The sequence below is a fragment of the Amia ocellicauda genome, chromosome 17 (assembly GCF_036373705.1).
Source record: "Amia ocellicauda isolate fAmiCal2 chromosome 17, fAmiCal2.hap1, whole genome shotgun sequence".
NCBI lineage: Eukaryota > Metazoa > Chordata > Actinopteri > Amiiformes > Amiidae > Amia > Amia ocellicauda.
This window is the reverse complement of record NC_089866.1, coordinates 4,550,934-4,578,928: the sequence shown is the minus strand read 5'-3', so window position 1 is coordinate 4,578,928 and position 27,995 is coordinate 4,550,934. Positions and strand designations below refer to the sequence as shown.

Here is a 27,995-nt window from a genome sequence, read left to right as displayed (position 1 = left end):
TGGCCGGGGAGCTGGTGCCATAGCCGGGAGGTGGAGACCGAGAGAGAGAGAGAGAGAGAGATGAACAATGAAAAGGAATTGAAAGGCGAGTGAATGAAACCCAAACCAGAGAACAACACAGGGATGAACAACGAGAAGACCAGGCAGCGACATAGGAGAGGCAAGACAGGGGGCAGAGACAAGCCAGGCTGTCAAGAAGAATAGTAAAAACAAGTACATTAGGTTTTCAAATACAAAATATTAGGATATATTATGATGATGATGATGATTATGAACGCATGAAATAAAGAAGATTTTTTTTTGTCTACTACGAGGTGCAGAAATAGTGCCATTGCACGGACTTGGGCTGCGCTCAGTGCCCCGGTGGAGAGCAACCCAGGTGAGGGAGAACAGCAGCGCAGGGAGAGGTCGCTGGTCAGGGCTGGTCCTACTACCAAGACCACGCATCTCCCAGCGGGATTCAGGTGTGGGGGGGGGAATCAATCCAGAGATGGTCCCGGGATCATGACTGAATGAAAAAGTAACTCTTGAGAAGACAGCTCTTCGGGTCGGCACCGAGTGGCTCCCCCGACCGAGACTGCGAGTAAAGCGCCGGAGACCCGCAACTGGAGGCTGCGAGCGGCGGAGCAGGAGCAACAAAGACGGGGGGATGAGAGGAGACTGCATATGCACACAACTCACCCACTACTCATAATACAGCCAGATATATTCATGCACACAACAACAAAGGGATTGCATCTTGCAGCAACAACAGAAGTATTACAAAAAAAGCAATAGCCGACTGCACTAGGCTGCAGCAACCATTGAGTTAAATTCATTGTTGCGCCCATGAAGTGTTGGGATCCGTCAAGCTGGACTTTATTAGGAAAATAAAGCACCTTTCCTTATCAGTTTAATTCAGCTACATGTATCAGTGCAGTCCTGGTGGCCAGCACGCTTCGTTTCACTAGCTGAGCTTTATTGAGCCCCGGGAGGAGCAGCGGGCAGTGGCCGGGCGCAGGGGTCCTGAGAGCGGCGAGTGGATGCAGGACCATGTGGGAGAAAGACAGGTGGCCAGCAGGTGAGTCCGGATCAGAGAAATGTGGGCAGCCTCTTATTTCAGTCGACATTCACCTATATAAACGTTTTCCATATAGATGCATGTTTGTCATCATAATTTCAAGTGTTTTCCTGAAAAACTAAAACCCACCACCATCACTTCTTTTATTTAATTTAAATCAATGGTCTTTACACAAACCGTTTTTATTCCCCTTTAATGTATATATCTGTCAGTTGAAATTGGCGCACATTTGAAATCCGTTTTTGCGCATTTGCAACTATGTTGTGTTTGTTACAAGACAAAGATAAACCGGATTAAAAACCTAAACACGTTTCACACCATTTCGTTTAGAGCCACATCACTTTTCAGCGGATGGGGAAAGGTCGCTCCTGTCAAACCAGGCTGCCTTGTCTCCCCAGCCTTGACTCTCCAGATGCGGGTTGTGTTGTAGTGTGACGTACGAGGCGGCAGTTTTACATTTTTATGATGAGGACTGAATGCACAGGACATTTCGGGTCATTTGCGTTCATGCTGTCTGAATGACTTTGTGTAGCTCTCTATTCAAGCCTTGTTTCTTGGCCCAGAGAAGAAACTGCTCTGCAAGAACAACGTTGTCTTTATTTGTGCGAGACATAGAAAGCAGACTTGCAAAGACCAGGGGTTGTGACTGAGAAGTGGGCTAAGAATACAAACCACCCTCACTCTTACTTGCTGCTGTCCTTAAGGGGGGGTTGTGTTCAGTTTGTTTTGCTGTAATACTGGAAACTTAAATGTGACAAAATCTTTGTCTCCATATTATAGGATATTGGACATGGATGCAAACCATAGGCAAAGGTTGTGAGTGCTATCACAGCTGGGTATGTCACACTCTGTCCAGGATTTGGATTACATTTGCATTGCTGAAATAATATGCATTGGCTTTTGCGCTTCACTGGCGCAGTTTGCACAAGAGCCTGCAGCTTTTAAAATCTGAAACGGATCAAACCGATCGAACAGTAGGAGTCATTTCTCTCCTTATCATGGTAATATTAATCAGAGGCAGAAGCACAGTCCATACCCATTATCCTGAGGAACACATAACGATAAGAAAAGGATGATCTTTGGTCTTGGGGTGAACTGTTTTATACTGGGTGTAGTGGTCTAGGATGGAGTCATTGTTTAGTGCCTGGAGCTCAGGGGTGTGGACGGTGAGGGACACAGGGATGTGGACAGTGAGGGACAGAGCGATGTGGTGGCTGGACATGTAAGAATTGGGGGCAGGTTAACCCAGAGGATGAGAGGGTTAATGATGCAGTTGGGTTAAGCCTGAGACGTTGAAGTTGGCTCAGTGGGTTACGTTGTTCTGTGGTTAAAAAAATATGTGCACTGGGGTCATTTCAACTAAAATAGGACACTTGGCACAGCGAGGATATGTGCTATTTGTTCTATTGTTGAAGTTTTTTTTTTTTTTTTTTTGCGAGACATTGACTTGCCACATTGATTTTGTCCTAAATAAAACCAATTGAGACTTCTATCTACTGCATTGTGCTTGCAGGTGTCCTATTTTAGATTGATTTTTGCAGTTCTCTGCTACTTGGCAAGTATTTTGTCAGCCTGGGCTGTACTTGTGTGTGTGTGTGTGTTTTTTTTTGGGCAGGCGTCTGGAGAATTTCAGCCGAAAAAAGGGACCTGAGATGGATTTATGCTGTGTTCCTAAAGTCAGATGACGGTTAAATCCCCCAGGCAGCACTGCCTCGAGTACACAGGGTACTGATTAATGTCTAATGTACTTTATATTGGAAATGCAACTGGATTTGTACCAAGAGAGGAAAAAAAGCAGTCTCCAGATAGGCCCATACATCCTCCAGAGATAGTGAGTGAACGTATCTCCACCAGGGGGCAGGAGGCAGAGAAGATTATTTTCGCTTGATATCCTTCAATATCAGTTCAGTGAGTGTGTTATTGAGGAGTTATGTCTGGTGTGCTCTTAGAAACAAAGTATACTTCTTGACTTATGCTTTTCCTCTTTCCTGGTGATGTCATAGGTGGACGGCCCGGGTCTTAACCCAATAGAAACACAATTAGTTTGCTGCACTTAGACTTCAGTGTTTTGCTCTAAGTTTTCGGGATGTGGACTATTGAGAGACAGGTGTGTTACTGAAACAACTGAAGAAGACCTTGGGGCAGAACAGATGTGTAGTGTTGGGATGCTCACAGCTGCCCGTTGTGCGGTCTCTTACATGAGTAAAATAGTTTTTAGGGTATACAGTTTGAAACATGTGACTCGTATGTATTATGGTGCGTTTTGTTAGGATAGCATGGAAGTAGTATTCATTCTCGTGCTGTACTGGAGACATCTGTTCTGCTCTGGAAATAGGAAAAAGAATGAAAGCTCTTAATTGTTTGTTTTTCACTCATGTGGTAGACGAGTTTCACACATGCAAGTCACGGTCTGTCATTTACGACAGGGAAGACAGGGAGACGGCACTACAGAAGTGGCAAAACTTCCCGTTGGTGTTAGTCATTTCTTCTTTTTGCATTTAGTTTTTTAGTATTGTTGTGCAGACGTAGTGTTTAGGGAAGGGCAGCTGCCTGTGTTCGGTGTCGGAGGCAGTGGAACGGTGTGTGTGAGTTTCAGAACAGACAGAGCGTGGAAACAAAAGAGAAACCAGTTCTAATGTGAATGGCGGAGGTGGCTTGGTTAAATATACAGTCTCGTTAAGGAGATACACCTGTCTGTGCTTGTATTGTCAACTAAACCATCAGACACTCGTATGCTTCTGCAGCACAATCACCTGGGATTTTACACCATGTGTTTAACTGTCTTCTAATGCTGAGAACTTTACATTTCCCATAATATATATCTCTATCTTCCCGGGTGGACTACCATTCTACTATGGCCCATCATCGGATCTCCTCCACAGTCCGAAACGGAAAACGTCCTGATGTTTTCTCCCAAACAGCGGCATGTTGTCTTGCTGTGTTTGTTTCTCTGCTTTCCCAGGACCCAGCCGGTAAATACAGACAATCTGGTAATTAAATAACTACAGGGCAGAGCACAATGTCTCAAACAAACTGCGCACTAAATTAAACACAACAACAGAGGGAGATCCATTAATTATTAAAGGAAGGGCAGAGCTGGAAGTCTGAAACAAGGCCTTTGAATAAATAAACCAGCAGACAGAGCGAGCGAGGGCGAGCGGGCGCCCAAACAGAGGGTTGCATGACTGTAATGGGAGTCATGCCACATGGCATCTGATTAAGGGGACGCACACATATGTTTGCTTATAGTAGAGGCAGGTGTAATCAGCTCTGAGGTCACAGTGTACATCACTGCCGGGCCACCAGCAGCAGGATTATGGCTTACACACGATGTTCTTACAGATTGCATAGTAAAGTGGGAGAACAAACCCATTTCCTGTTGACCTCAGTCTGACACGAGCCATGCTGGGCTAGGGCTTTAAATAGACTGCGAGTGGAAATAATCCGTCTTAATTTGATTTAGCTAAATCAACGCAGACTCGTTTGCGGGGCCCCGTGTTACTACAGATGTGCTGACTGCACACTCCTGCCGCGTCCGAGATGTCCGGTCCCGTTCCTTCACTCACAGATGCCATGAGAGTAGATTTGTATTGCTGGTGTCATTTTTTTTCTGTTCTTTCAAGGACAAGTAACTAAATACATGAAATTCCCCGCACTTGTGTGCCGCAGTCCCTGGAATATTCTGGTAGGCTCTCTAGAAACCCAACAGTGCATCAGGCACAAATCAAGATCCCGGCTACTGCGCTAAGTTGTTTGGAGAAGGACCCTCCTGATTGCGTGGAGTGCTATGTGTGAGTGGATTCAGGCTGATTGGAGAGGGTTTCAGAAGCACTACGGGGGGATAATTTTCAGCGGCTGTTCACTCTCTCCGCAGCTTGTTGTGCTCCACATTGGGAGCTGCCTTCGCTCTTATGAGGTTATGATTGCAGAGCGGTGCCGTGCAGGGAGGTGAGAGGTCACAGCTTTCTTTTCCAGGACAACACCTGGCCACAGCTGTACACCACAGCAAACAGACTAGGACCAATGAATTCCTTGGACCAATGAGGTCGCACTGTGCGGCCTGTGATGTCACAAATGTGCGTCACACTCACGGTAGCAGTTTCCTCCAGCAGAACTCCATATCTCCTGATTTCTGAGTCTCCTGAGTCCTGATTGAGTGGATTGAGTAAACGCCAGTTAGGCTGAAAGTCATTAAGACACTGGTCGATTCATCTTGTACAATAGACAAGTGAAGCTTCATTGCTCACTAAAAGCACACCGTGCCGTGTTAAAAATAGTCAAGAACATTTACCCAGATGGATGTTTGAAGTATACTGAGATACAGTGTTAAAAAACAACTTTAAGGTGATATAAACCTGGCTTTAAATCCATTTTGGTTCACAGTACAATCCAATTTCCCCATTTCTCATTCTGTGACCAGAAGGGTGGACTTGTGCATTGATGTCAGAAGGCAGGAAGATTGTAATGTTTCCACTTCATCGAATGAATGCTTGGCCAGACACAACGAAGGCACGGGGCTTTTACAGACAAGGCTGACGATGGCGTTATATATGGGTCTTTCTGGATGGGAACTGTAAGAAGCCAAGCTCATAGCCGGGTGGGATGACTGGTGTTCTGGGACCACAGAGGGGGACATCGGCGCTGATTGCGGAGGCGATTGGGGGTTGGCGGGGGAGGAGCACGTTAGTGTGCGTGTGTGTATGTGGGGGGTAACAGTGATCCAGAGAGTAGAGACAGATGGCAAAGCCCCCTTCTGCCCCGTTCCTGCCTCACCCCAAACGGGAGCAGCTGACTACTCCTTTTTAGAAGCTAATTAATTTAAAGCTGTCAGCTCCCTCTCCCCCTGTCCTACATAGAGGCTGCATGATTCGCACACGGGCAACAACACACTACATTCTTAACTACCCTCCCTCCAGATCACGGCCGGCACGGCACAGCACATACGAGCCACTGAGGCCTGGGATATACAGACTCCTCCCGATGTGGAGCTGACGCTGTCTGTGCAACACTCACGTCGTTCCCCACCTTCAGATTGAGCCCAGGAAACTATTTTCCTAAGAAGTGCGCTTCCTGGGGGGACGTAAATGAATGGTAGTTTGAAATCTACAGAAGAATAATCCGGGTACTTTGTTATGGCATGATGCAATATAACCTACTTTTAGCAGGAGATAATGGCGAATGAAATGGAGAACAGTCAGATGCATTGTTCCATTTTTCATGACTCTATCGCTGCAGTCAAACAAGTAAGGGAGCCATTTAGATGAAGGAAATACAATTTGATTTGAATACTGTTTTGTAAAAACGTGTACTGCCAGACAAAACCAAATTTAGTAACCGAAGAGAGAGAGAAAATAAAAAGTTTAAAAACCATTAAGGCTCTTTATTTGCTGTTAAAAACAAGCCGAACAAAATCAATCTCCCTTCTTCTGTAGCCTAGCAACCCAGGAAGAACCCCCTCCTCGTCCATTTCTAATTGGTTACCGTTTGCTGATTGGTGGTTGTTAATGGAGAATATTTGTCAGGAAGGGGGGAAAAAAAGAGGGGGATGGGTTTAGTGGTCCCCTGGGCCGACCCGGCGGTCTGCAGATCCGGGGAGGTGGGGGCTGGGAGTGCCGGAGACAGCGGCCGCGATTGGGATTAATGGGAAACCCAGCGGAACGGAGAGGAGGAGGACGGTGGCGAGGAGGGGGGGTCCCATCATAGGCCAGTCGGGAGGAGAGAGCCTATTATTATTAATAATTATTATTATTATTTCTTAGCAGACGCCCTTGTCCAGGGATACTTACAAAATATAAGAGCAATGCAAAATGCAATAATACAGTGCAATTTGAGGCATAATACATTTTACAAATTCAGAATATACACAACTGTATATGAGTGAACAATATGAGGTCTTACATCCTAGATTGTAAAAGTGCAGACGATGTTAGGTCACAGTCAAGGGCCAAGGGAAAGGGAGCATAGTGGAGATCAAAATAAACAATACGAGTACTAGTAACGCAAGGCAAGTAGTATGACAAAGAGACAGCGAGTATTATGTGGTCAAGACAGCGGTAGGTGAGGGTCAGTGTCTTGAACTGAATGCATGCCGGTACCAGGAACCAGTGGAGTAGCGTGTGTGAATCGGGGCAGAGAGAATACCAGACGAGCCACAGAGTTCTGGATGCGCTGGAGTGGGCGGGTAGTAGCTACAGGCAGGCCGGCCAGGAGGGAATTGCAGTAGTCCAGGCGGGAGAGGACCAGGGACTGGACGAGCAGTAGCAGTAGTCGAGTAGTGAGGAAGAGGAGATCAGATTTGGAGAGGCTGAGCTTGAGGTGGTGCGAGTGCATCCAGGCAGAGATAGCAGACAGACAGAAAGAGATGCGAGAGGGGATGAGAGGGTCAGAGGAGGGAAAAGACAGGAAGATCTGGGCATCATCTGCATAAAAATGGTTGGAGAAACCATGGGATACGATGAGGGGGCCCAGGGTGCGAGTGTAGAGAGAGAAAAGGAGTGGGCCCAGGAGCCTTGGGGTACGCCTGTGAGGAGAGACTGGGGGGTGGATGAGGAACCTCGCCATGTCACTTGGTAGGTACGGTCACTGGAGGAGGTAGGAGGAGAACCAGGTGAGAGCAGTTCCAGAGATTCCAAGGTCAGCGAGGCAGGAGAGGAGGATGTGGGTTTGTGACGTAGGAGGAGAGAGGAAAGTTCAGAGTCCAAGAGAGGTGAGAATGAAGAAAAGGAAGCTTGAACGGTGGGAGACTTGGGCATGGTGGGAAAGGATGGGGGACTGTTGAAGAGCTTGCGGATGTCTGTGATCTTGGAGGAGAAAAAGAAGTAAAAATCATCTACAGTGAGAGACGGGGGAGGAGGGTGAAGAGGGAAGAGAAGGTGGAGTAGAGTTTGCGGGGGTTGTTGACAGTGGATTCAAAGTGTGATTGGAAGTAAGACTTCTTGGCTGAGGTGAGTGAGGAGAATGTGGACAGTAGACAGCGGTAGAGTTCGAGGGCAGCTGGGAGTTTGCTCCTCTTCCATTTCTGTTCAGCAGCACAGACTGGATTGGGTTCGAACAGAGAATGGAAGAGATCCAAGGCTGAGGAAGGGAGGGACAGACAGGATGAGATGTGAGAGGACAGAGAATCAAGGGAGGAGGTGAGGGAGGAGAACAAAGAGGAGGTAGCGCAGTTAACAGACAGATGAGAAAAACAGTCAATGGAAGGTAAGAGAGTGAGAGCAGGGGAAGCAAGGGGGGAGGGGGAGACGGAGTGGAGATTACAGCAGAAAGTGACAGAGGGAGTGGGTGGAGTGGGGAGGGAAGGAGGGGAGGGAAAGGGAGAAGGAGATGAAGTGGTGGTCTGAGATGTCCAGGGGTGTCATGGAGAGCGTCAAAGGGGGAGCAGCCTCTAGAGAAGATGAGGTCTAGCTGGTGGCCTGACCCGTGAGTGTGGAGAGACGGGGAGAGAGAGAAGTTAAAAGAGTGGAGGAGGGGAAGAACTCCAGCAGAGTGGGAGGGGTTTGAGAGCTGGATGTTGAAGTCTCCCAGGAGGATGGTAGGTAAGGACAGCGAGGGGAGGGAGGAGAGAAGAAAGTCAAGTTCATCCAGGAAGGAGGCGAGTGGACTTGGAGGACGGTAGAGAACTAGAAGGAAGAGGTGAGTTCCACTGCGTGGAATTCAAAGCTGTTAGTCGTGATAGAGGAGAGAAGGGGGGGACAGAAGAGGAGAGGGGGAGAGCAGGAGCCCTCTTCCTCCTCCCCGCCCGGTAAGATGGGGGAGTAGGACAGGACAAACAGAAGAAGACAAGTAACCACGTGAAAAAACAATACTTAGCTGAGCTGAGCTGAGCAAGGCGACTGCTCTGCTGGCTTGTCTGGCTGTCCAGTGGCGAAAGACAACAACAACACGCATAATGCCACCACAGAGATCTTATTAACAGCCTATATAAACCACCCCAAGTCCACGGCCTGCACTGACTGAGTGTTCACTGCGCTGCCACTGGCTTTTGAAAACCCATCTCGGTGGGGAAGGTTGAGCCATTCACCACCACAAAGAAATGCAAGACCACGGCGGGACCATTAAGTCTTCCATTAAGTCCATTAAGGAAAATCTTTAATCAAAAAAATCTGTCTTTATCGTTAGTCTGGAAAGGAAGTGAATGGATCCCCCTGCTCCGACGGTCTGATTCCCAGTTAATAATCCAGCCATTGAAAGCCAGCGTCTTCCTCCTGGACCACAGCTGGACGGTCAGGGCGTGTTGTGTGATCATCTCCCACCAGTCTGTCCCCGGCATTTGGGAACTTGGGAACTTGGGAACATTCAAAAACAGACTGGATAGGATCCTTGGATCACTTAGTTATTAATGGACACCAAACAAGCACGATGAGACGAATGGCCTCCTCTCAACTGGACACTTTCTTATGTTTCTTATGTTATATACGGAGGACAGACGCATCAGGTCACATCGCCAAAAGGGGAGGACGGGGACGGACACAGATTGGACACGTGAGCTGTATATTCCGTCTCTCCGGGGACAGAGCGGTGTGAAGCTGAAAGCGTATTTTAACCAGGCCTGACCCCCAGGTGGAGCCGAGCCGAGGGCATCACAGGCGGCGCTCCTTCATGCAGAGCTAATGAGAAACTGACAGGGAGAGCCAGGGCGATCTCGCAGCGCCGCCGCCTCGCTCCAGTTCTGGTCAGCGGAGAGAGAAGGCTCAGACCCATTAAGATGTGGGTGACTCAGTCCCAGGAATCTTATTAGCAGCCCAGGCGAGAAAAAATCCATCACCTTTTCCTCATTTCCTGAACCTGATGGGGAGTCAGTCCGGCGTGCGCAGAGGCTGCTAACCCCATTGTTGTGGCTTATTTAAAAAAGCAGACTGATATCTCTGACTTGCCCCATATTTGCCCTATCCCGATTGTCTCAAACACCATCCCCCCTCTGACCTTGCAGGATTATCCCAAGGTCAGGCGTTCTTGTGCTGCGCTGGCACTCGACTGAATTCCTCTCTAGATGAAGCGAGCGTGTATTCGTGTGCGTGACTTTTGCAATCACTGGGATTTTTTTTTTGGGTGAGGGTGAATCTGATTAATACATGCTGTTGTAAATAATGCCTGCCTTGATTGTATTTTTCATGTGATTGTGGAAACCTTGAAGGACACGGGGAGAACAGAGTACTGTGACAGAATATTGTGCATTTTAATTGGCATTTCTTTCTTATGGTTTGAGAAGGTCAGGCTTTCCAGGGAAATCTGACTCTAATATTCTTCCGATTCTGCTGATGATTGAGAGGAAGGCTGTCACAATATCTGCCAAGAACATTTCAGGTTTATGATCCATAGAAACTAACCAGACAGAAGGAGAAACGGGTGGATTGCTAGTTAAATTATCTATACAGAAGAACTAAGATCAGATTCAAGATGCTAATGGTTAAAGTCACTGTAACCTCTTAGAAGCAAACCTGGGAAGTGAATTCCTTCTGGAAAAATGGTCTTACACTAAATACAGCTTTTTCTTGTTTTTCCTGTTTTTGTTTTAATTTTCTTAATTACAATTATGAAAAAGGATTACTCAGTAGATTACCTTCAAATAAATTGAAATTGATAAATAAAAACTAATCCCACTGGAGACTAATTCTTTTTACATAATATACAGACAATGATTTAATACATCCCCGTGGATCTACATATTCGAAAGACCCTTTCAGACCCCAAAACATGTTATCAACCAGAACGCTTGCACTTATTGGATCCTCAAAATAGACATTTAAAGCCCTCAAACACAGCAGTTGGTGTCTTGCGTTCATCAAAAGCAATTAATTCTAATTAGTAATGCTCAATGTCACTTCACAAGACAACAGCACTAGCGCAGGGGGGCGTCTTTCAAAGATCTTGGAAAGAGGGGCTCGATCAGCACAGAAGAGGGAGATGGCGACGCTTGTTCTGTGCTGGCGATAGAAGTGGGTTAACGATCAAGGTTTTGGCTGTGCCGTCTGCCTCCAGAATAGCTTCGGATCGAGGGGTTTCATTGGCTGGCAGAGCCTCCAGTTGCTAACCCATTTTCTGCGCGTACGTTCTGTGAGAAGTGCACCACAGAGCGAGTCCAGTTTTCTTAATAACCCATGGGCTGACCCAGTTTGGAGAGCACCGCGTTACTCTCCCTCCGCTGCAGATGCACGGGCGCACAGGTGTTCGCTTGGCACAGGAAGCCCTGTCAGCCGAGGATGTGGCGATGGCAGCGGCTGCCAGCGGAAACGTGGGGCGTGGTCCAAGGCCGAGCACCTGCTCTAGGCCCCTCTACCCCCCCGATCTCCATTCAAATCAATTTTATTCACCTCAAACTTATTTTGAATGTTGAAGGATTCGAAACTAATAGCAACGTCTCTGTTTTCTCCTGCCAAACACTGCAATTATAATCATTCTCCTTCCTGGGAGTGACGGCTATCAGCATTCATTGAGGTTGGTCTTGTTAATGAACCGAACGGGATGAATAAGTGCTCACACTGATCGGTACTGTTAAAACAAACGAGCTCTGTTCCCCCGTGACGAATGCGGAGACTGCAGTGGGGCCGCGTTGGTTTAAACTCCAGGCTTTCCAAGCGGCCTGCGCAGACGGCCTCATCTATATTCCATTTGTCCAGGTCAATTGCAGGATGTTGTTCTGTGATCGTCCTTGCAATTAGCTCCTCGGAGTCGGCTGGCATGCCAGAGCACTTCAAGAGTGCGACTCAATTTAGGGCAGCAGCTCTCTCTCACTCAGACGGCACTTCTAACTTTAGTCTCTCTGCTTCCCCGAGCTTAAAACCAGCCGGTGCTTCGGCGGAGCGTTGCTTTAATGGCAATGCGCCGGTATCAGATGAGAGATTTAATTGGTGTTCTCGTTCTGTATCTGGTGTAGAGCGCGTTTCTGTACTGTGGGTATTCTTCTGGGCTCCGGGGACTTCAAACGGAAATGTCAGTGGTTTGGTTATTATGATGCGGCAAGGATTAGACTGCTGGCACATAAAAACAAAAATAAAAATAAGGAAAATGACTGATTCTCTTCAGGATGAGACAAAATTATACGCGCAGTCTTTGTACTGGGCTGAAAAAGTCTGTTGGTTTGCATTTATGCGGGTTTTCAGTTTTGCTGAAAACTAGAAGAAACTGTTTAGTTTCCAGTTCTGGGACTTCTCTGTTATTTTGTTGTTGTTAGTGACTGAAATATGGCAGGTTTTTATAAGGTTGTTGGTGCTGTAGGGAACTGGAGATTTTAAATCAGGAAACCACTGTTAGAAAATAAATTGTTCTTCAAAGTAATTCGTCTAATTCTCCTATTAGTCAGGCTTGTCTGAGTGAATTTTGAGGTGGAGCAAGGATTTCCGAGAGGAACCAGGGAGCCGGTTTGAATCCCATATGGGCCTGACAGCCACGAATTAAAACTGTCTGATTGCTGCTAAGGCAGGCATCCGATGAAACAGAACATTTTCAAAATATATAAATAGTTTCTGCTGGGATGATGTCCATTCCCATCAGTCATGGGAATGAAATATTGAGAGCAGTTTCCTGTGAAATGTATGCACAGGTGCAACATGACAATTAATTTCTGTATTGAAGGTAAAGCACTGGCACCATATGTTGTTTTTGTTTGCTGTGGAGTGTGCTAAGCTAAAAAAAAAACAAAGGGGGTTCTGAAAAATAGGGTTGGATGCATGGTTGTGTGTTGTCTGTTCAAGTGACGCGTTCCTTGTCTTTTCACATCGTGTTGAGTTGCTTCAATCATCATGTCAATGTGATTAACCCCGTGGTGTCAGGCTGTGAGTGACATCACAGAAGAGCCCCCTGCGACGGGTTGACATGTCAACGGCATTGTGTCACGTTCATAACCAAGACAATCTGAACTGATTAGGTTGAGTGAAATTACCAGCAAGATATTCCAACAGCCAAAGCAACCTGCATTATTTTAAAGAATCCTGCTGCCTCTTGTAAGTCATCTAATTAATGTTCCTAAGATTGAATTTATTAGTACTTAAAACTAATAAAACTAACTGGGGGGGGGGGGGGGGATTCTTTTGGGGGCATAACATTGTTTTTGTTTCTCTCCTAGATCTGTAATCACTGTAAATGGATACAATTATAGCTTCATGCTGTGTGTGTTTATATGGGTTTGAGGGAAGGGCATCTGAATTATAGCCCCCCGACTCTGCAGTCATTGTGTGTAAACTTCAGATGGGTGAAGTATAAATGTTTGGAGGAATCTCTTTGAAACAATTTGAAAGCTTCTCATGCTTTCTTTCCCTGGGCATTTTCAATTAAGCTGGACACTTTTAAAATACCTTGGCTAAAGGCTTCAGGCAGATGGATAAATTACAAAAAGAACCCAAACGTCAGAACCTGCTCTTGTGAATGTATTTGTGGGAACTGTGCTGGGAAGAGAAAGCAAGTAAATCAAATTAAAAAATAACGGCAAAGACATTCACATTGCAGAGGTCCAGTGCAGAACCACAAAGAGTTAATTTATTATATTTCTTTGGTGGTGAACAAGACGGTGATGTTGCTGTCAGACAGTGGCCAGACAACACGTACCAGCGGACCCCGCAGTCCGGCACAAATTACACAATTTTAAGAATCTAATTGGTTTTTTTCACCCACAAAGTGGACGGGCAGCTGCTTTCTCTCCCTCCTTCACACTGCGCTGTCTTCGAAGCATTTTTCCTGAGTTGGATTTAGCACCTCTGCGTTAAATTTGTTGTTGAACCCCTCTTCACTTTTTCTCTCTCCGGGTGTCTGTTAGTGTATTATAATGCAGGCGTGTTGTTCAGGGTTAGTCATGTTGGATAAGAATGGCAGGCAAGTAAAAAATAATAAATAAATGATGATCACAGAAAATCAAGCTCAGCGCGTACAGGGCTTTTGAAATTCAACAGCTGCCAACCACCCTGATCTCCCCCTGAGAGACGTGTACAGTATCAATGCTAAAACAGACCATGGTTCTCCCCGAGCTGAGAATCGAGATTGTCATGTTTGAGCTGTCATTTGCAGGATTTTGTTTTGTCTGTAAAGTACCTCATATTATCAGGAGGTTTTAACTGTGAACAGCACTACAGAAATGCAGTGGGTATGTTTGGTTTGTCACTCACCTGTCTTCAGCTATCAAATACTTCGATTGCTCAGTAAACCCACATTCCTGTAGCGTGTGCCTATAAATAGGGTTACTGGTGTGTATTTTTAAATGTTCTACTTTAATTCACAGTGAATCCTGACTGATGTTCTGCCTTCCCCGTTCCTGTGAAACAAAGCAGGGGAAGATGGTGTCTCTTCTGTTGTTATTCCTGTTTTAGCAGGCTAACAAGATTAAGATATCTTTTCGGCGTGTCATATTTTCCCGTTGACAGCCACACACAATGAAGCCGTGGGATAAGGCAAGATTGCGTGTAAAGCCTTTTGGATTTTAAAAGCTAGCTTACGTGTATTTATGGTGATGAAAGAAGAAATATCATTAGCTGTTTTTTATATATCCCCCCCCTTTGCAAAATCTGTGCTTCCTGGTTGTTTTGATTTAATTTATAAATAAGCTGAGAGAGGGTTACAGGCTAATAGTACATGTTTTTGATCTCGGTAAGACAAACAGCATAAACACACACACGACCTTACAGATTACTGTCTGTGTGAGTGTGAATCTGTCGTAAGTGCTCTTAATCTTAATGTGCAATAACTTCGTTATTTAGGTTTTTGCTTTGAAGCAGTACATTGGGCCATGTTGAGTTACACACTGAAAGATTTTACAAACATGCAGACTGTTTGCTTCCATTTAGAAACAAAGAACTCCAAACAGGAGCCAGTGTAGGTACCATAGGAGAGGACAGAGCTCAGAGGGACAGTGAACTGCCAGCTGCAAGAAATGTAATTTGTATTTTCTTTTGGGTACGGGGGGTACAGAACCTCTTTTGATGTGAGGGCTCTGGTTGCAAAGCTTTGGTAGTCAGAAAGTAGGGGCAGGCAGCTTCAATGGGTTTGGGTTGAGGGATGCAGCTCTTTTGCTTAAAAAAATAAGACAAGAACCCAAACCAAACAAAATCTGAAAACCAAACTGCCACTGTGCTGCACTTTTGTTAAAAACCCCTCTCCCGTGGGTCGAGAAACCCCGCAGCCCCTTGTATCGACACTGTTATAAGAGTGGTCAGCCTCCTGAGAACCTGCCACGGCACGGGACGCTTTGGTTCCAGGCGTCTGGGCCGGCTTCACACTTAACGCTTGGTCTCGATGCTCAGAGTGGTGAGTCTCTGCTGTGCTTGTGCCCCGCAGTGCGAAGATGAGCCTGTCTCCAGGAGGAGCGGGGTGCGGCGGGGGCTCTCCGACGGGCAAGGTGGGCTGCTGCGGGGTGCCCATCGAGGACATGCAGGCCCTGGCCATCAGCTCGCTCTCAGCCGCCGACATCCACAAACACTACGAGCACATCCGCGAGCTGGGCAAGGGCACCTACGGCAAGGTGGACCTGGTGGCACACCGCACGCAAGGTGAGTGTGGGAGAGGGCAGGTACAGCTGAGTGGGGGGATGGCAGGGACACGGTTAAAACCTCTCGCCCCTTTGGCAGAGCAGTTTGGTCCTGTGTCAGGTTCTTCTGGGGGCACTGACGCCCAGCAAAGCCCGATTCAAGGAAGGTCACCTTGTTGGGACTGCATTTGAATGGGCGGGTGTTTGTATTAAACATTTGCATTGCCCTGCAGCTTGTTACACCTGAAGTGGATCAGACTGCGGTGCAAATGGCATTCTCGTGTGGGAGCCTCTTTGGTGTCTGTTCTCTAAATAGGTCATAACCACGAGGCAACCTTTGGCACCTACTAGTACAGGAAATCAAAGCTGTTCTATATAGGGAATACGTGCCCCTCATTATTATTAATGATGCCAGCTGAGGCTGATGCAAATTTAGTGCTTAGTATTCGAGGTGAATGTATATATTTAATCAAGGTGCAGGGGGGCCAGGCTGACATTTAAAATGCTGCAGGTCTTAGCAACCCCGTTTGTTATTTTACACAAGCTAATTCCTGCTTTTGAAGGCAGTGTTTGGTTAAGATATTGGATTCTTTAGGAGGGATTTATAGCGCAGCGCCTGGAGATGCCTTCCAGACGCCTCACCGAGTGATTAGTCCCCAGCCGCTCGCTCAGACATGCTCAGTTTCAGCCACGCGGCACCAGGCAGAAGGTCTTGTACTGAGGTCGAGTTGTGCCACACACAGTCTGTGAAAGAAAGAAGCGCGTCGTGCCTACGACACAAAGAGATCTGAACACCTCGATGTCAGTCGCTCACTTCGGAGGCAAGGCAAACGGGAACGCAGTGTGAGGGCCCTCGATGCTAAAGCCCGTTCTTTCTATCCCCCATTTTCAGTCTGGGTTTAGGTACTCCATGTAACAGTCCCAGAACAAACTGAATAGATCAGTACTGTACTCCACAGTGGTAAACAAAGCGAGTTTATTTTGTACGTGATCTTGCGAAGAGTCGGATAGGAAGTGACAGAGCAGAACTGGGATGTTATTTTTAAGGCGTGAGATCATATAAATGCCTGATGGTAATCTCGTTAGATATCACACAGTATTAGTGTAATAGTGGGTTGGCTTGGAGCTTGCTTATCAACAGCTGTTGTCTGCCTTTATTGCTGCCAAGCGCAGAGACACCTGATTGGACAGGAACTACGCCACAGTTTAGCTCCAGCATTTGAACTCATGCCGTTATATTTCGAAATCAAAGTGTTTCATACGAACGGATAGGATTATATTGAATGTGTGTGTTTGGGGTGTTGGTATACATGGATGCAAATAGTCCTGTGATGGACATGTTTGGCTGTGCCTTACTCCACTCTGTGGTCCGCCCCCCTCAGGAACTAAGCTGGCCCTGAAGTTTGTCAACAAGAACAAGACCAAGCTGAAGAGCTTCTTGCGGGAGTACAGCATCACCAGCAGCCTGAGCTCCAGCCCCTTCGTCATCAAGGTGCTGGACGTGCTGTTCGAGACGGAGGAGAGCTACGTGTTCGGACAGGAGTACGCACCAGCCGGAGACCTTTTTGACATCATCCCCCCACAGGTAAATTCAACCCCCCCCCCCCGGTGTTGGCTGAGACCATCTCCCAATGCACGGGACATCCTGAAGGCCCACGGCAGCTGATCCAGTCTCTCATCTTCCATCTCAAAACCCGTCTTCCCCAGTGTGAAGGATTGGGAAAGATTGGGGATTCAAATTCTGTTACACGATCAGGTCACACACAATCCATCAACCCTGAAGCAAACCCCTAATACTGTGGCTTAAGAGTATCACTTATCAATTCATCTGTGACTAATCCATACTCCAACTCTCTCTTCCCTCTCTCCCTCTCTCTGCAGGTGGGGCTGCCGGAGGAGATGGTGAAGCGCTGTATCCAGCAGCTGGGCCTGGCGCTGGACTTCCTGCACAGCAAAAGCCTGGTGCACCGGGACGTTAAGCCCGAGAACGTGCTGCTGTTCGATCGTGAGTGCCGGCGGGTGAAGCTGGCTGACTTCGGCATGACGCGGCGCGTGGGATGCCGGGTGAAGCGCATCAGCGGCACCATCCCGTACACGGCGCCCGAGGTGTGCCAGGCCAGCCGGGCGGAGGGCTTCGTGGTGGACTGCAGCCTGGACGTGTGGGCCTTCGGGGTGCTGATCTTCTGCATGCTGACGGGCAACTTCCCCTGGGAGGCCGCCCTGCCCTCAGACGCCTTCTACGAGGAGTTCTGGCGCTGGCAGAAGGGCCCCTGCCGCCCGGGGGTGTTCCCCTCGCAGTGGCGCCGCTTCACCGACGACGCCCTGCGCATGTTCCAGCGGCTGCTCACCATCGAGCCAGACAAGCGCTGCACCGTCAAGGACGTCTTCTTCTTCGTCAAGTACGAGCTGATGAGCGAGCTGCGCCGGCGCCCGTCCTGCCGGGGCAAGCGGGCGGAGCGGGGCGTCCAGACGGGCTCCTGTAGCACCGCGCCCTCACGCTCCGGGCACAGACACGCCGAACAAGCCTCCGGGCAGGCCTCGACCTCTTGCCTCCGCCCGGCGCCCCTCAAACGCAGCGTCCTTCCCGACCCGCACTCCTCCCGGGGGGGCCCTGACCCCGGCCTGCACACCTCGCCAGGGCGCCAGGAAAAAGGCAAAGGCCAGATGGTGATGGCCACCGCCATAGAGATCTGCGTCTGATGCAACCTGACTGGGCTCAGGTCTGTCTCGCTGAAGTCACATGGGAGACGCCATCTCCCAGGGTCAGAGAAAGCCACTAAGACTCCGACTGTAGGAGATGTATGATTTGTTTTTGTCTGTGGTAGGACAACACTGGTTTGATTGCCCATGTGCAACACATGCTGGAGACTGAAGGAAGTTAGATTTTTTTTTTTACCTACTTCTAAAGAATTGTCTGCTTTGCTTTAGGCCCCATTCAAGAAAAGTCTTGTGGGGACTTCAAAAATTGAAACATTTTGATCTTGATGCAGCACCCCTTGGTTCTGTACAAGCTACCTGGACTGCAGGGTTCCCTAAGAAAATCTACTGCCCATTTTCATCTAGATCCAAGATCACTGTATTTGTATCCTCCGTGTGTCTCTGTAGAACCATGTGTCTGGTGAAACGCTCCTCAGCATTTTCATTGCAAGAACAACAGAGCGGGCGATTGCTTTGAATGCAAAAGCAGTATCAAGAATGTAGCATTTTGTACTTGTGTTTTTCCATTGTCATCATCCTACATTTTTGGCTGCCCTGCATAGCCATTTTGGACACTCAACTCATTTTCTCCCAGCCTGTATTCATTATTTAGGGGGTTAGTTCCTCAGTCTGTCCTACCTGGAGGCCTGGACTCTGTTGGATACTGTTGGGGTGCTGTGGTCAGCCGCCCCGGGCGAATGATTAGGAGGGCCGGCTGGCAGGCACTTACATTTCCACGCTCTGTTCGATCTCCACTCTTTTCTGTCTCGCTACTCGAGAACCCAAGCTCTCGGATGAAGGGACTTGTCACACGCATGGGGGGGAGGTTCAGCTGTGGATCACGATGTAGCAGTCCTGAGGTGGATTTCTGTCTCCGGCATTTATCAAAATGTGTCTTAAGAGCGCCCAAGCACCTGGACCACGGCAATCAACTGGCTTCTCTGCGACGATCTTTAAATCTCAGGACGGCTCTGGACAGCAGGATTTGTTTTGTTGGTTTGTTTGTTTTGTTGTTTTCTTTAAGTGTAACCTTATTTATTTACCTATTTATTCCCTTATTGTGTTGAGAAGAAGCTGAATTTAAAGAGGACTTGTGTCTCACAGACATTTTAGCCCATCCTGCCAATGTGGAGGAGAAGCACTGCTTAGAAAGACTGTCATTGCTTCTGTTTTGGTGGGTGGCTTCTGCCTCTGGACCTCTCTCCTAACGTGGTGTGTGTGTCTGTATGTGAGTGTGTATCGATGCTTGTGAGATCCCGAATCTCCTTGGGTGATGGGAGATATATATGGCCAAACAATCTGCTCCGTTCCAAATGTGTTTCCCAGGCTGATAATTGGTTCCACGCAGGTCCAGGCAAGAGCCTGTACAAAGTTGCCCCAGTTGGTCAAAGCCTCTTTAGTCAGTCATAGGAAGCTCCCACTTCCTGCTGTCTGCTGTACTGGCTGTTCCTGTCTTCATCAGCACCCCAGATAAATTAACAAAGCCCTTTGTCCAAAACATGAAATAAAATCAATTTTAAACATCCATCAAATAAACCACACTTACATGCATTTTAGTGAAGCTGTTGCTGACAAGCCTAGCTCAGTTAAAATACTTTTTTTAATGGAATAAAAACAATCTTACTGGTTAAACAGCCACCATTCGGTAGTTAAAATCTCAAGAACTCCGCTTGCATCTTCATCAAAAGCTGCCGGTCGCAGCTGCATGCAGATTTTGAAGACATCGTCCATTTTTAATTTCATTAAAGCGTGAGAGAAGCGGGGAGAGGCAGCGGTCACAGGGATTTTCAGGGGAAGCTCCTGGAATTTGGGTCGAGGTATAATCGGGACAGATGCATATTGGTCTTGTAGGGCAAATTGGGGAGGTCGTTTTGCTTCCCAATTAGCCACGAACCTTTGCTGAAGAAAATGATAAGGTCGGGTACATCCCTCTGGATGTGCTTATTGAGCCGCTCTTGCTTTCCTCCCATCTCGCTCCAGACATCGCCCAGAGCACAACAACACTCAATATTGAATGTCATTTCAGGTGCTGCATTTGAGCATCACTGCACCACAAGGTTCAAAAAACAGGCTCAAAATCAGCGGCACGGCTCTGGAGAGACGCAGGCAGACCCGGCCTGTGCAGACGCCCGTCCTCTCTGTTCACCGCACGCTCTTTAATTAATTGCGACAGACTGCGAATTCGGTGCCAGCTTGCGGGTTTCTGCAAATCTTGTCATTTTGCTCAGGGGGAAAATGTTCCTCGTGAAAAAAAAAATGTGGCTGGAGGGAGGGAGGTTAGGAGAGGGTCTATCTTTTAATTAAAATAGAAAACACTTCTGGTAACCTGACCTATCCCAAAAAAAGCCTCGTTAAAATTTGAAATTGAGACATAAATAACCAAAATGTGATATGGCTACAGCTGGCACAGACGCATCTCTGGCTTGACTGTTGGATCTGTGCTGTTGCCTGTAATATAGGTATACCAGGAGAGATGGCATGTTGTCTGTGGGGCTGCTTGTGGATCCAATCTGTATCATAAGAACCAGTCCAGGGTTCTGTGTAAGTGGGATGGAAATCCGACAGGGAACCCACTTTAAGCCGATACAGGAGACGACATGATAGGAGACACCGGATACTGCCGAGAAACGACGCGGGAGGCTTCAATTTGGTCACTGCCATCACGAATCGTTCTCTATCCTCCAGGAAGCGTAGAGTGATTTTGATGGATGTTGCCAGATTGTTGTTATTATCATGATTTTTTTTAACAACTTCTGGTTTAAAAATAAAAATGCTAAAAGATTTCTTATTACACTGGGAACAGAAAGTACAGTGCTTTAATGCCTTGGTTTAAGAGAACTGTCATTTTAAACAAGGTAATCTCATGTGTGTGTGTGTGTGTGTGTGTGACCAAACTAAACTGTAGTATGCAAACATGTAAAAAGCACAAGCTGTAGAGGTAATGAAGGGTGCTGTGTAGGGCTGCCACAGAGACTAGCGCTGGACCCCCCAGGAGAGGATGAAACAGAGCCGGGGGTGCTGTAAAAAGGAGCTTTCCTGGACCTATTATGTCTGGATTAATAGTAAATAATATATTAATGATATTAATAAGAAGAAATTGATCAAATAACTTACCACAGTTCACTCATATATTCACTAATACACATTTATATCCGCTGGCAACCCCACATATGTTTGTATCTCAGTTATATTTCACCCTTGTTCCCCTGGTCAAATCGCTGTGCCATTGCTTTCAATGGTAAATCTGCACAATCAAGTGTGTGGTGTGGTCAAATCACAGGAGAGCATAGTGCCAGTAGGGTAAATGGGCAGAAATAATGTGGAGACACAAAAGCGCAGAGTTACATTATGAAGTTTCCAGCTTGGGGTTGGTAATGAGGTAGAGGGCTGAGGAGGGGAATGGTTAGCCTGCATCTCCTCTGTCGGTGGAAACAGATTACACTCCCTAAATCTAAGTCTTTGCCCTGCCACGCCCGCCCAGCACTACTCTCTGTTGGCAACTCTAGCACTGGGGAGCTGGTGTAGCTGTGATGCCAGGTCCCTCCCCACCCCTCAAGTGGAATAGTGACAGCAGCCACCGTTCTTTAGCATTTAGCAGTAGAACAAACGGATAGTGGGGGGGTCGTTAGTAGAAAATGCACTGTATGTAGCAAAAAATAAAAAAATTATAAAACAAAAAATATTTAAAAGATCTATATATTTAAAAAAGTAAGCAAGGGAAAGACACTTTTATTCCCTCTATTCTTTCTTTTTTTCCTTTTGTCTATTTTCTCTTAGAAAAAGCTTTGTAGCATCTCTGAGAATATGGTGCGAGTGGACAAGGGGCGCAGAGAGTGTCCAGAAGCCGTTTTGTAGTGTGTCACCCACACAGTACGATGCCGAAAGCTCAGACGGGTTTGTTGTACCAACTCTGGCTCATTAAATCTCCTTAAGGAAGTTTCACTGTGGCTCACAGCACTTCGTGGACCAGGCCTGTCACTCACTGCAGAGCTTTTATCCCTGTTTTATTAAATTCCCTTTTACTTGCTGTTGATCTAATTGAGATTTCTGCCGTTCGCCACCTTTCATTTCCTGTGTTCACCATCTCTCGGTAGTGTTGTACGTCACTCTCTTAGTCCCACAAATTTAGGATAGATGCATACAAATGGCGGGAGGGAAGTGAAACGTTCTTGCACAAGCTTTCCGTCGATTTAAATCTGGTGTGTTTCTCCGTGTTGCGGCAGTGCTGCGATGAAGTGACACTCATGGGTTTCCATTTGCCAGGGAAACAGGATCATACTGCATGACACTCCCACACAGCCACGGTTATCGGTGCCATTGACAGCACACCCTGTCCGAGGCTCCCAGGAAACGTCCCTCGAAGCTTCCAGCTGGAATCCGCGTCTTGGAAGGATCCCTTCAGATTTGAATCAGTTAAATGAGTCACTGATCACCAGACTCCAGGAGAACATTTGTCTGGGAAGCACCTCTTTTTGCAGCTAAAGGTTTTGTATAACAAACCCCCAGTGGTGTGTGTGTATATATATGTATACATACACCGATCAGCCATAACATTATGACCACTGACAGGGGAAGTGAATAACACTGATAATCTCGTTATCATGGCACCTGTCAGTGGGTGGGATATATTGGGCCGCAAGTCAACATTTTGTCCTCAAAGTTGATGTGTTAGAAGCAGGAAAAATGGGCAAGTGTAAGAATCTGAGCGACTTTGACAAGGGCCACATTGTGATGGCTAGACGACTGGGTCAGAGCATCTCCAAAACTGCACTCTTGTGGGGTGTTCCCGGTCTGCAGTGGTCAGTACCTATCAAAAGTGGTCCAAGGAAGGAAAAGGGGTGAACCAGCGACAAGGTCATGGGCGGCCAAGGCTCACTGATGCATGTGGGGAGCGAAGGCTGGCCCGTGTGGTCTGATCCAACAGACGAGCTACTGTAGCTCAAATTGCTGCAAAAGTTCATGCTGGTTCTGATAGAAAGGTGTCAGAACACACAGTGCATCGCAGTTTGTTGCGTATGGGGCTGCGTAGCTGCAGACCAGTCAGGGTGCCCATGCTGACCCCTGTCCACTGCCGAAAGCGCCTACAATTGGCACGTGAGCATCAGAACTGGACCATGGAGCAATGGAAGAAGGTGGCCTGGTCTGATGAATCACGGGTTGAAGGCTGTTGACTTGGCCTCCAAATTCCCCAGATCTCAATCCAATCGAGCATCTGTGGGATGTGCTGGACAAACAAGTCCGATCCATGGAGGCCCCACCTCGCAACTTACAGGACTTAAAGGATCTGCTGCTAACGTCTTGGTGCCAGATACCACAGCACACCTTCAGAGGTCTAGTGGAGTCCATGCCTCGACGGGTCAGGGCTGTTTTGGGACCTACACAATATTAGGCAGGTGGTCATGATGTTATGGCTGATCGGTGAATATAGCCTATATAAAAATCAGAATAAAATCAATATCCAGCATTTTTTTCCCTGGACAGATCTTTTTTCCCTGTCCCCGTGTTGTTAATGTGCCTGCTGAAAATACCCCAGACGCTTTTGTTTTCCGGGGTGTGAGGTGACACTGCCAACTGCGTCTCGGTAGTCTCTCTCGTTCTGCAGCTCAGAAAACACTGCCTGAGGTTTCTTCTTTCCTTTCCTTTTTCTATAACACACAAAAGACAGTGCTGGCCAGTCAGTGGTCTCAAGACTGTGGACTCACTCCTTGCCAAGCCCTGACTGCTGAGGATTTTTCTGAAGCACATCTTACAGGTGAGTGGGAGTGGAGAGGATTCTATCCCTGTGAAAGAAAGGGCGACAACGTCACTTCAAACGTGCAGAACAGTCTCAACACCCCCGTCCCACCCCACACGACGCTCTGTGCACCTGTGATGGGTGATTGTTGTCATAGTGCCAGTTGAATGTCCAATCACAGCCAGACGGTCTTTTATTCCTCTCTCTTTAGCTTTTGTATATTATTTTAATCTCCCCTTCTGGAATTGTACCATGTCTCATTGTGCTACAGCAAACTACCACTATCATAATCATAATCCTACAGCAGTCCAGCACCAACACTATGAAACGAATTCCGAAGCCTGACTACATGGCCGTATTTTAGGGTTTCTTACAGGACACTCTTGGGCTCTTGTCCACAAGTCCCCGCTCAGCATTCCTCGGAATATCGCTGCCTTAGTTCTTAATGTTTCTAATAGTGCAATAAAGTAGAGATGACGGGAGTATTTTAACAGTGTGATGTCGTTACTACTGTTTACCTCAGTTGTGTTTTGGACTCACGTTTAGTTTCCCACCTGTATATGTATATGTAGTTTGTACATACATATATATAACTATATAGCACTAAAAGGTAAAGATGCTGTAGGATTCCTTCTGTGTACTGTACTTGAAAGAATGTTTTTTTTTTCCTTTCTTTCTTCACTCTTATTTTATTTTTCGGTTAAGGTGTCATGTTTCCTTAAAAGACGAGAATTAAAGTTGTGATATGAAGACGTGTCGGAGCCCATTTATTTCGTTTCTCACTTCGGCACGTAGCCATGGCAACCGGAGCGCGGGACGGAGCTGCGTCTCCGGGGTGACCGCGGTTCTCCAGACTGACAGCCGGGCGCGTCTCCGGCACAGCGCCACGCACCAGGGCCACCCCGCCGCTGCGCACCGGGCCTTTTGAAGACCGCATCACATTTTCAGTGTCAGATCTCTTTGAGCGCGAGGAACCGCGCCGCTGATCTGAAATCGTTCGGCTGCCTGATACACACCCAATTAACACATCTGTGGGGTTTCTTATCTGCCATCTGAGAGATCACCGAAGAGGAGAAACAGGATGTTCGTCTCACGCAGAGAGAGGAATTGGGTGTTAAGTGCTCCTGTATCATTCATGGCACCGTATCAGGGATTAATGTAAGTAGAGGGTGGGCTAATTGGGCCACTTTAGCGACTTAACAGGAACGGGGTCTTCACAAAGCGTCCAACTGCCCACTTTCCTGAAGGGCAGTGCTGCTCCATAGGCGGCTCAAAATACGACTTCAGATCTACACGTGGCCGGGATCGTACTTGCCCCCCAGGAAGCGGCCATGCTGTGCGAAGGAGAGTTCATGTGCTTCTCCATCACTTCAGAAAGAGTTCATCCTAGCTGGCAATTGATTATTTATTGATCTCCCCTTCCAGAGAAGGCAGCAGCTGCAGGTTCCTCATGCCCGGTGAACAGGAGTCCAGCCCCCGGGGTGCTTCAGCACAGGCAGGGAGAGGAGGCACATTTGTGCCAGTGCTGCATACACTAGCCACAGCTGTCTCTTTAGCCCCCTTATCGCATGGCTCCCCGTACACTGTAGCGTCCAGGTCTGGGATGAGTTTGGGATGAGCCTTGCACAAAGCCACGCCAGCAACGGGGGTGTGGTGCTGCATTTTCACACTATTTGGCACTCTTCAGTCATGCGTTGGAATGAAGTTAAACCTGTAAACTGCTAAATCCTACCAAATGAAATCTCTTCCACACCAAATGCAATTGCTCAAGTTGCCTGCAGCCTGTTTATATCCAGCCACGAACTTCATTCTCATTCCTGCAGTTGTGCATGATGGATAATCTCGACCTCAGCTATACACAGGCATGGGGCTTCAATACCATTTCAATTTGGTCTAATCTGAAGAATATTTTACTGCCGTCCCACAATGGGGAGGGGGCCGTAGCTCAAGCTGATTTGGAAAGCAAGCGCTCCAAAGCCAAATACGCTGCTATAGTTAACACTTAATCGTCAGGGAAGTTGCCAAGTCCTTTGAAAAGTTTGTACTCGTGCTTTATGAACACTGATCTAGAAATCTTGCTTATTTTTAATTTGTCTTTAATTAATGGTGCATGTTGAGAAACACATTCAGCCGTGTATCTCCTGTACCGCTCCACGAACCAGGTGTTCCGTGCCGGGGTGTGAAATGGCCTGTGACACATTGTGGAAACAGGTGGAGTAATCAAATTAGCCGGAGCAGCTGGAGCATTCTGGGAATGACTGGAATGCGGAAAGCCTCTTTATCGGAATGGGAGCGATCTAGCAGAGAGAAGAGAGGAATTTGCTGTAAATTAATTTCGCTCCTCGGTAAATAAATAAATGCAGATCCCTGGTATGTGAAGGGAATGCGGAGAAAGACAGACTCTGTACCGCGACACAAATGAAGTGATGCCACCACAGCTACGGCGCAAACAAGGTATTGTCAAGAAGCGGGTGCAGCTGTGTACAATCTTCAAGCGCTGATGACAGACGGAGAACTGCCAAATAGCTTTAAGCCAGGTACATGATTAAACTAAGGAATTAACTAACTGAGGAATTAGATCTAAAAACCTGTATAAGACTCAGGGAAGTTCCTTAAGGATAAGAGTCTATATCTGCTCTTAAAAGTCCATGCATATAGCAGGTCTGTTTGTTTTGTTCTCATCTGTATTTCCTATTATTCCTCCCTCCTTCGGCGTAATGCCGTGACTCTGATAGCCACCGGAGCTGAGCAGAGACGGAGAGAGAGAGAGAGAGAGAGAGAGAGAGAGAGAGAGAGAGAGAGAGAGAGAGAGAGAGAGAGAGAGAGAGAGAGAGAGAGAGAGAGAGAGAGAGAGAGAGAGAGAATCTGTTTAAGGAATCCCTGACAGCCTGACATTTGAGCCCCCACACCCGTCCTCGCACCAGCACTGTCCCTCTCGGCTATGTCCAGATCCTGTTGCTGCAGTAAAACTGTCTCTCTGCCTGCTGCTACCAGATGGCTAAATGCTTCACCGAGAGGCCTGGCACTATGGGGCACAGCCTGTGGGTCTGGAAGGCAGGGGCAGCAGGCACCCATTGTACCACAGAGCATTGCATCGGAGGGAGAGGACAGGAAACACTGCGGCCGGGGGTCGGGGGGAAGTAGAGTGTGTCAAGCGTAAAATACATTTTGAGTATTAACTGATTCCTGCAACAGTACTGTGGGCATTATCAGAACATAATCATAATCATAATGACAACTATAATTGATGGTAAAAATGTGACATGGTCAAATCGGGGGGCGGTGACGGTCTAGCAGCCTTACGAAGTTCGTGAGAGAAGATGGCTGCCTGGGAACAGTATCGCGGGCAAAAAGAGAAAGAGAGGGGGAGATAACAGGAATATATCAGAGCACCTGACGAAGACACAGGCAGGGTAGTGACATTATATTGTACACAGATCCTTGAAGAGGGACAGAGAGAGGAGGGAGGTGTGGGGTGGCATCGTTGTACTTTTGTAACAAGAAATCCTGGGAGAGAAATTGTGTAAATGGTTTATCGCGTTAAACATGAGAGTGAGGGAGCCACAGAGAGGGTGGGAGCTGGGATCTTTACCTAGGCTGGGAAGATTGATAGCAAAAGGGAAAGAGAGAGAGAGAGAGAGAGAGAGAGAGAGAGAGAGAGAGAGAGAGAGAGAGAAAGGGCATAACATTCTTCCACTGCATCACAGTGCGAATCTATGCACAGAAAAGCAGCAGTCTTTGTGTAGTAGGGATGGGGGGGGTAGATCACCGGATCCATGAGTGGGGGGTTCTCTGTCTCTTGAAGCCCCTCTGCCCCCCCCCATGATACGAGACTCAGTCCAGGATTGGGGCTTCCATCACCATGGAGACCAAATGAGAGCTGCCATCCAGTTCGGAGTGGGGGATAGATTTCCTAAATTCCCAAACCCAGCAGAGGGACTTTGGACGCGGGTGACCCACCGTTCCCCCACCGCTAGTCTGGCCGTGGTCCTCACACACTCTGAGTGCCGCTGCTGTGCGAAGCAGACCCTGCCTGCTCCAAAATCTTAGTCCAT

General features: G+C 47.5%; 1 protein-coding gene across 1 annotated transcript; it reads left to right on the top strand.

Annotated features, from left to right (window-relative positions):
* Positions 1–77: 77 nt before the first annotated feature.
* Positions 78–24,690, top strand: sbk1 (SH3 domain binding kinase 1). The gene is made up of 4 exons (XM_066689518.1): positions 78–1,060; positions 15,320–15,531; positions 16,892–17,094; positions 17,391–24,690. The coding sequence occupies exons 1-4, from the start codon at positions 1,023–1,025 to the stop codon at positions 18,207–18,209; spliced, it is 1,272 nt and encodes a 423-aa protein (XP_066545615.1). The 5' UTR covers positions 78–1,022; the 3' UTR covers positions 18,210–24,690.
* The last annotated feature ends 3,305 nt before the right edge of the window (positions 24,691–27,995 follow it).

Excerpts from the sequence above, each read along its gene's own strand:
- sbk1 (XM_066689518.1), top strand. The coding sequence starts at position 1,023 with ATGCAGGACCATGTGGGAGAAAGACAGGTGGCCAGCAG. Across the intron at positions 1,061-15,319 it reads GAAAGACAGGTGGCCAGCAG|TGCGAAGATGAGCCTGTCTC; the intron begins GTGAGTCCGGAT and ends TGTGCCCCGCAG. Across the intron at positions 15,532-16,891 it reads GGTGGCACACCGCACGCAAG|GAACTAAGCTGGCCCTGAAG; the intron begins GTGAGTGTGGGA and ends CGCCCCCCTCAG.